General features: G+C 39.3%; 1 protein-coding gene across 1 annotated transcript; it reads right to left on the minus strand.

The window, feature by feature from the left end:
* Positions 1 to 7,982: 7,982 nt before the first annotated feature.
* Positions 7,983 to 9,221, minus strand: LOC117073064 (argininosuccinate synthase-like). Its single transcript, XM_033193556.1, is given in 3 exon segments — positions 7,983 to 8,584; positions 8,587 to 8,629; positions 8,631 to 9,221. Coding segments are annotated over 3 exon segments (1,236 nt in total).
* Positions 9,222 to 9,719: the final 498 nt, after the last annotated feature.

The following is a 9,719-nucleotide window of genomic DNA, read 5'->3' on the forward strand; positions in this document are numbered from 1 at the left end:
CAACTGAATTAAACAGGTGACGCTTAGCATTTGAATACAATGATTAATGGTACCTACACAGCAATTTATGAGAAATTGCTATTGAGCTCAGATATTATCGTGACCAGTTTTACCAAGCACTATAGTTTAATATATGTGTTAAGATATACCTTTCTTAAAAAATAAAAAACAAATTTACATTACTTAGTTTTCTCTACATTATCAATGTTAGTAGACAGACTCTTCTGGCCAAATCTGGTAAGAGACATTATCTCAGTTGCACCTATATGATACAGTGTCTTATAGTGTCACAGCGTTTTATAGCATCACAGTGGAAGGGAAAAAGGATTAAAAGTGTTTAAAATTAAGAAATTCACGCACTATTTATACAGATTCATGATTATTATTTTTGGTTTGCCCAATTCAAAATTCAAAGACGGTATATATGTGTATTTGTTTTGAATTGCAAAAAAAAAAAAAAAAAAAAATAGAAACCTCAATGGAAGTATAGAATTTAAAATAACTAAATATAGCTTTGGCATTGCTGTGTTTCTATACTGATTTTTAAAAATCTGGTACTAGTTTTTCTTTTTGCTTTATGCCCTTTAAAGAACTCAGATTCATAATATACAAAGAAGTTTATTTGATATATAGAACAGAGCCATAAACCATATTTTATGCATAACAGTGATTAAATGCACAGTTGATATATTTCACCAAGATGGAAACCATGTCGAAAGGCTTACATTTTGATAACTTTCCTTTTGGGGGGTATTTCTAAATTATTTAGGTTGAAGAATAAAATGACTTGTTTGTGAATTTACATGCTCTTTTTAATCATCTTTAGGTAATGCTGATATGGCAAAGACGCTAAATTACAGGAGCAGTGGGAAGCTACTGAGTAAAAAGCCCAGAATCGTTTCATATATGAGCCCATGAGGAATATTCTGTTCAAGGAATGGAGACATAAGAAAATTACCTAACTCATGAACCACACATTAAGAATGTAGTCAGCTGTTGTAAATGCATATCCAACAACAAACCATTATGTATCTTTGGTTTAATTATATGTGTTTATTACACACCTGTACCAGAGAGTAAAGGCTGCTATTTGCATTACTTGTGGTTTTCTCTATCAAAACAGCATTAGCATTATGAAGCTTATCAAGGTTATGTATAATTTATCTGGCTTGAGTAAGTCCCTTTATTTTGTGCACAATCGCAACATGATTAGGGAGAAAAATTAGGAAATGTTTCAAACATTTTAGAAAGAATTTCTAAATTTAGAAATATAGTGAATTTCACATTTCTAGACAAATATCAAATTGCTAAGCCTTTGTAAATCAGCCTATGTTTAGAAAGAGAGTAAAAAAGTTAGATGAAATTCAACACTTAATTTTTTTCCCCAGAGTTTCATCTTAAAGAGCATTAATTATAATGATGCTGATGGTGTTATTAACAGAGTACTTACGAATATGGAAAAATGTCAGACTTCCAAATAATTTGTGATATACTATTTTTACAAGTCACACTAAATAAACAATCTAAACAAAATTGTTTTGTATGTTTGAGAGCATTTACTGATTACATGGAAGTATTAAAACATTATGGGGAAGAGTACATTTTAAAAGCAAAAATATCTGTGTATCAAACGCAGCCTCAGAAGATGGCTAAGTGGCTCAATAGAAAACTTTTATGAAGCAATTCATTTATATACATCATCAAAACTTGTTACTTTTACAGATTAGAGTTCCCTAATGATTTTGATATATACTTATTTTTAAAGCATCCAACAGTCATTAGTTACCATCCTTTAATTTCATGCTTGTCTATGCTTAACAAGTTTTCTCTTTACTCCTGTCTTCCTTCCTTTAAAGGGGAAAAAGTGAGGTTATATAATAAGGAAGACAACACATGTCCTGATGAACATACTCCTATTATTATAATGAAAATAATACCATTTCAGAAGAACAAACAACAAATGGTACCCAATGTCCAGAGAAAATTAAAATTCTATTTGGGATTCCCATAGTATCTAATACCAATCTCACAGATGAAGTTTGATAGTTTATCATGAAGACAAAAGCTTAGGAAAATAAGGGGCTTGAATCTGTGAAAAGTATAATAATAGCAAAAGGAAAAGGACTAAATAATGTTACTAATTTATAGTAGACACCAGCAAGGAGCAACTGGTGGCATGGTAAAAGGTAGTAATTTCAGTAGATGTCTCATAATATGAAACAAGAATTATATTTTTTACAACCACACAAAAACTACAAGTAAAACTCTAGAAATACAAACAAATTTTTAGAACTGTAAGTGTCTAGTAATTTTTTTCTTAGAAAAAAGCATAGGACCAAATATAAATATATAAAGATAAAACAAAATTTTTTCAGCTCATGCTTAAAATATCATATTTTAAAGCTTCTATAACACATTCATTCACAAAATGAAAGACATTAAAATAAACTGGTCACCTTTTTATATCACATTATAAGTTCCCAAACTAATTTTGCCTCATTTTATTACTATTTAGATAGAGATTATTATTCTATAATAACATATTTTTAAAATATTTTCCAAATCATTTTATTTAAAAAGAATTATTTTTGATCAACAATTGCAGCAATTTTTTTTCTAAAGAATTGCCTTTACAATGAAACCATCCAAGATGACTAAAACAATGAGGTAATTTTTTAGAATGTAGATTATCTCCACAATGTCTATTATATATTTTTGCAAGTCAGCAAATTATTTCATTTTCCTCTCCCTAGTATGGAAATTTAATCTAGGTATTTATTTCATTTTCGGTAACCTATTTGAAGAAAGACTAACTACCCTTCAGTATACAGTATTACATTATGCATTCAAAACTGATGCTATAAATTATACAATCTAACAAAAAATTATTAATGGTTTATGGGGTGGGGGGAGGACAACCAGGAAACCTCAACTGCCAGCAATAGAATGTAATAGTTCTCCGTTTCCCCTTAGTGAAAGGAAAGGAACCCAGAGTGTTTGTGTTTAAACATTGCATCCACTCTTTCACACAGCACTGTTTAAGACAAGGCACAGTAAGGCCCCCAGATAGACTTCAGGTGTACACCACAGACCACCCTTAAACATCAGTCAACGTATACTCTTCAGCTACAGCTGGGTACTTTTATTCATTTTAATATGCAATTCATGACAGTACAACATGGAGAAACTTGTTATTCTACTGTATTATAATGGTGGTCGAATCTGCCAGCTATTTTCTTTTGCTTCCCTCCAACTGGAGTATTTTTTTCTTTCTTTCCTTTTTTTTTTTTTTTTAATTATTTTCCTTTCCTTTCCTTTTCTTTCCTTTTCTAAGAGATGGGGCCTCAGTAGGTTGCCCAGGCTGGAGTGCAGTGGTTATTCACACATGCCATCCCTCTACTGATCAGCATGGGAGCTTTGACCTGCTTTATTTCCAGACTGGACCAGTTCACCCCTCTTTAGGCAACCTCGTGGCCCACTGCTCTGGGGAGGTCACCATAATGGTGAACTTAGTGCCGACCCCTGACTGGCATAGTGCACTACAGCCTCTAATTCCTAGGCCCAAGTGATCCTCCCACCTCAGCCTCCCTAGTAGCCAGGACTGCAGGTGTGACACTGCTCCCAGTAAATGGAGTATTTTATGATTGTTAAAATCACTGGATGTAGATTCTAAGCCTTTTTTGACCATTTTTAAATCAATTAGAGAAGGGATCTTGTAAGCTGCAGTGAATCCTTCTGAAAGTCTGTGTTGCAGAGAATGAATGCCTCCACAAGATGCAGTACACTAGGGAGGACCCTGGCTAAGGCCACTCGCAGCCATCCCAGGTCGACAGGGAAGTCCCAGGTGGACACCAGGAACTTCTTGGATCATCCATTCATATATGTGATTTTTCCTCCCACTTTTCTACACCAGGAGTCTAGATTCAAACTGCTGATTAGGTGTTTTGTAGAAATAGTACAACAAAGAGAATTAAGTCTACTACAACAGGCTTACGGTTTAGGCTGGGTATCAGGATTTCAGATGGAGGCAGGAGAAGCAAAGCTATTCAGGAGCAGATCCACTCAGAGAACACAGACCCTCCCTCCCTTTACTTACATCATATCCCTTCGTAATGACAGTTATCATAATGCAGCAGTTCATCTCAAAAAATGTAAATCTGTGGGCAAATGTAATTCAATGCACAGAATTTTATTTTATAGAAAAATTTAATTTTATAAAAAAATTATATATGGAAAATTACATACAGATTAATACAAATTTTACTGTAATTTATTGGATTTGTGTTCACCATTATACTATATCCCAAAGTCTCAAAAAACCAAACTTTCTCTTAAAGCATCCTACCTAAAGGAAAACTGAAGCTTATCATATCCTACTCTGTAAATAAGCTCCATTCCAAGTCTATTAAAATTACAGAATAACTCATATTTGTTTTGCTTTGTTGTTTTGTGCACAGCAGTATTTCCTATGCTAAAAATGAAAAGCTCATCCACTACAGGATACTCTTATCTGTGTTTTTCATCCTTAAATTAATACATTAATACATCCTTAATACATGAAGACAACATTCTTAGGACTCATGAATCTGTTATCTGTCCCTTCTATTGCCTAGATTTAATTTGATGTTGGTCTAGGATCTTTCCACAGTGTGCTAAAAGAAAGGATTTGTCTTGTTTTGTTTGTTTCATTCTGGATATTATTCAAAATTTCCGGTGTGGATTGGGGAATTGAAGCTAGGATCCATGTAATATAAATGAAAATAAAACTGCTTTGCAATTTTGTTTTTCTATGATGATGCTAGTTATGAATGATATAAATTATTATATATGGGATCATAAGATATGCAGTGTAGCAGGTTGAATTGTGTTTCCACAAAAGATACATTCAAGTCCGAATTCACAGTACCTGTGAATGTGGCCTTATTTATAAATAGGGTCTTTACAGATGTAAACAAGTGAAGACGAGGTCATAGTGGATTAGGGCAGGCCCTAAACCTGATGACTGGTGTCTTTATAAGAAAAAGGGAAGGAGATTGTACACAGAGACGTAGTGGACACCACACACAGGAAAGATGGCCATGTGACAATGGAGGCAATGATGGGAGTGAGGTGATGCAGCTATAAACCAAGAGACTATAAACCAAGGATTGCTACCAACCACCAGAAACTCAGAGAAAGGCATGGGACCTTTCTCGCTTTCTGAAGTTCTCGCTTCACAGTGTCCAGAAAGAATCCATCCTGAAGACATCTGGCTTTTGGACCTCTGGCCTCCTGAACCGTGAAAGAACGAATTTTCTGTTGAAACCCACCCAGTTTGGGGTCATTTATTATGACAGCCCTAAGAAACTAATACATGCAGTATACATAGCGTTGTAAAATAACCACACCTCAAATTGCTTTCTGCATAAGGGCCAATGTTAGCCAGGACTTTCTAAGCCTCCAGAGACATAGGTGAGAAACTTCCACTTGGGAGAATTCTTTTTGATTACCAAAAGTCTAAGGACATTGACTTACTTTTCCTCATGATATGCGTTTTATTTATCCTCATTGTCATTTAAAATTACAGCTTGAAAGAAAATGATTATGAAGGCCGGGCGCGGTGGCTCAAGCCTGTAATCCCAGCACTTTGGGAGGCCGAGACGGGTGGATCATGAGGTCAGGAGATCGAGACCATCCTGGCTAACACAGTGAAACCCCGTCTCTACTAAAAAATACAAAAAAAAATAGCCGGGCGAGGTGGCGGGCGCCTGTAGTCCCAGCTACTCCGGAGGCTGAGGCAGGAGAATGGCGTAAACCCAGGAGGCGGAGCGTCCAGTGAGCTGAGATCCGGCCACTGCACTCCAGCCTGGGCGATAGAGCGAGACTCCGTCTCAAAACAAAAAAAAAAAAAAAGAAAGAAAATGATTATGTTGAAAACTGGAAGAAAGAATTGCTCATTGTGGAACTTGGGTTTTGCAGAAAAACACTCATCTCATGATGGAGGCTGTGACTTTTCCATCTCCAGTTGCCTCCAGATTAATTTCCATTGTAAATGAGAATTTTTGTATTAAAAATGAGCATGCCAATCATTCAATAACATAAGTGAATTAGAAATCTTAAAGGTACACACATGGAGGAAGAAAAAAAAATACTTGACAGTATATATACCAAAATGTTAATAGAATTAAGAGTTCCCAATTTTCTTCTTTTTGGTAGTACAAATTCCCTAATTTTATTACACTGAGTATAAATTGCTTGTGTAATACTTTAAAAAAAGAAAAACTAGTAGGGAGTTGCCTAGTACACGGCATGAAATTTTCATTTTTCCTAGGCCAGGAAAATGGTACCTCATCACGGTACCAGGAAAAATAAGGCAACAGACATCCACGGGCTCCTTGCCCTGGAATTTTTTCCCCTAGGTATGTGCACACACACAAACACACACACATCCAACAACTAGAGGAATGTTAGCTTTATCAGCAATGAGATGTAAAGGAGACATAAATCATGGATGTATCTGACATTTAACCAATTTAGATTCCTTTCACACAACTTTCAATTTCAAGCGTGTCCTTTGATTCTCCATTTAGAGAAAACAACCCCGTCTGCTGATCAGAGGATGTCTAACCGGGACTGCCCCACCCCACAGCTCCTGAAAACACATTTGGTCACAATGGAGTGTGATGTGAAAATGCAGTGAACAGCGCAAGGAGCCACATGTGGCAGTGCTGAATTTAACCCTACTTTCTAGAAACACTCAGGGTGGTATGGAGTCTGGAGCATTAAAAAAATAGAAAAAAATATCTTGTATTATGGCATTACCAGTTTTAAAAGCCATTAGTATTTCTAGGCTTCCCATTAATGTTGGGGCAAGTAATATAGTTGAAAGGACCTACAAGGTCCTGTATGCCCAGACCTCCTTTGCCAGCCACATCCCCACCATGCTCACTCACTCTCCACACACCAGGCCTCACTCAGGCCCCCGAATGTGTTGTGATCCTTCCTGCCATTAGGCATTTGCATATACTGTCTCCTTTTCCTGCATCCTCTTCCTCTCCATCTCTTTAACTAAATAATTCCAACTTATACTTTAGATTTCAGCTGAGTCTTTGTTTCCTCGAAGTAACCATCCTTTACACTTCAGGCTATATCAACCACTCACTTCTTATGCTCTCACAATACTCCTCTCCTCCCTAGCACCAAGCCAGGAGGGAATTTTACATTTATTAGTATGATTGGGTTTTTTTTGTTAATGCCTATTGTCATATCCAGAATATAAGTTTTATGAGGGCAGAGATAAAGCTGATTTATTTAGATTACTTTTCCCCACCACTGAATCCCCTTTACTTGGAGAGTGCCTGGCACATAGTAGGCTCTAAATAAATATTTATTGGCTAAACATATGGATGAATGAATTAGAAATACAAACTTTAAAAGTTCTGCAAATTTGTCAGTTCTGGAGAAACGTCTTCAAGTCCAGTAGACATGCAACTGTGCACTCACTTAGATCAAGCTGGAAGAACTTGGAAAGCAATAGAGTTCAGTGACCACACCCAAACCAATGCTTAACCATAGTAACACACTAGCTGTTTTTCTAGGTACTACTGGCTGTTATTGCTCATACTCCTAAGGAATTTTTCCACCATTTTTTTCTTTATATGTGCATGGTAACTTACGTTGGTATTATTCAATAGAGTTACAAGCGGGGTATATTCATGGTTAGAAGGTGAGTGCCCGATTCCTAAGTTTATATGCAACTTTTTTCTTTTAATTGTCATTTTATAGCTCCCCACCGCAGCTGACCCCCAACCCTTCCCTTTGATGACTAGGTTTGCAAGCTTCATCCATGTTGCTGCAAAGGGGAACAAAGCTGGGGCCTGGCAGCCCCACTACACTGCCTGCGGTGGAGAACAAGTCACAATTACAAATTATCACAACAATTAGCACCTGTACTTGGGGGATCTGCAAACTGAGGAGGCCCCAGCTCCTCACTGTACAGGGGTCTATTTGGCAGTGACCTTGCTCTGGCTGTGATGATATTCCTTCAGCCTGAGGGAATTGATGTTGATGAAACCGGTGGCATCAATTAGTTCATAATCACCATGCAGGTTCATGCTCACCAGGTCCTCGTTGTAGAGAGACAGTGGGGACTCCCAGCCGAGCATGAACACCTGGCCCTTGAAGAGGGACACCTGTACTTTCCCTTCCACTCGCTCTTGGGACTTGGAGATGGAGTGGCGGACAAATTCACACTCAGGGCTGCGCCAGAAACCAGTATACACCAGCTCAGCATATTTCAAGCCCAGGCCTTGTTTGATTTGGCGCACTTCCCAGTCCATGGTGAGGGCCTCGATTTCTAAACGAGAGTGGTAAAGGATGGTGCCTGCTGGGGTCCCGTAGATACCTCGGGACTTCATTCCAATAAAGCGGTTCTCCACGATGTCAATACCGCCCACGCCATGCTTTCCCGCGACTTCATTCAGGTACGTGAAGAGCGCCAAGGAGATCTGGTGGGTGGTGACATCCTTGACGTTGGTAACCTTCAAGAGGACCCCTTTTTGGAACTCGATCTCGAGAATGTCAGGGGTGTTGGGGGCTTTGGCTTGTCCGGGGTCTTCGTGTAGAGACCTGGAGGCGCTTGGTTCTTGGGGGTCCTCTAGGATTCCAGCTTCGTAGCTGATGTGCATGAGGTTCTCGTCCACGCTCCACGGGTTCTTGGGAGTGACCGGAATGGGAATCCCGTGGTGCTTTGTGTATTCCATCAGGTCACTGCAGACCTTGAACTGGTTGTAGAATTTGGGCATCCTCCAGGGAGCAATGACCTTTATCTGGGGCGCCAGCGAGTAACCGGTGAGCTCACACCAGACCTGATCGTTCCCCTTTCTCGGGGCGCCGTGAGACACATACTTGGCCCCCTCCCGCTGGGCGATTTCCACTCGTTTGCAGGCAATGCAGGGCCTGGTGAGAGAGGTGCCCAGGAGGTAGCGGTCCTCATACAGTGCGCTGGACTGGATGGCCGGCCAGATGAACTCCTCCACAAACTCCCTGCTGACATCCTCAATGAACACCTTTTTGGTCCCAAGCTTCGGTGCCTTCTTCCTGGCTTCCTCGAAGTCTTCCTTCTGGCCAGTGTTGGCCAGGTAGGCAATGACGTCATAGCCTTGTTCCTTCAGCTGCAGGAGGATGCACGAGGTGTCCAGACCGCCACTGTAGGCCAGAACCACTGAGCCTTTACTGGACATAGCCTCTGGGATTGGAGGCGTGAGTTCCCGGCGTCTGGAATCTGTCTTCACGGTGCAGTGAACCATTCGGGCCCGGGCAGTGGTGGCAGGCGACAGAGCAGGGCTATATGCAATTATTTTTACCTGCCAACTATTCTCTGATACCATGGCCAAGCCTCCGAAGATGGTGGCTTTCCAGGCTCACCTAGTAAATAGGGTTTCTAGGCTCAATTAGCCATGCCACTTAGTAAAACTTTACAGAAAACATTTCCTTCTAACAGGTATAATGAGGCAAAGAAGCTGAAACCAGTTCGAGAATTTTATTCTGTCTTCATCCCTTATCAGTTGCAAAGCCAGTGTTCCTGTAACCTTTTCCTATTCTCTGCCAGGAAGTGGGATTTTTCAGCTGTATGGGAGAGTCACAGGCATCAATCCTCATGTAGGACACTGGACCATGTTGCTGAGTCCCAGAGGATTTTGCTCAAGCCCTATAGCCAAGTCCCTGCTGTCACACTAGAT

Source organism: Trachypithecus francoisi, unplaced genomic scaffold (genome assembly GCF_009764315.1).
Source record: "Trachypithecus francoisi isolate TF-2019V2 unplaced genomic scaffold, Tfra_2.0 Lachesis_group4, whole genome shotgun sequence".
NCBI lineage: Eukaryota > Metazoa > Chordata > Mammalia > Primates > Cercopithecidae > Trachypithecus > Trachypithecus francoisi.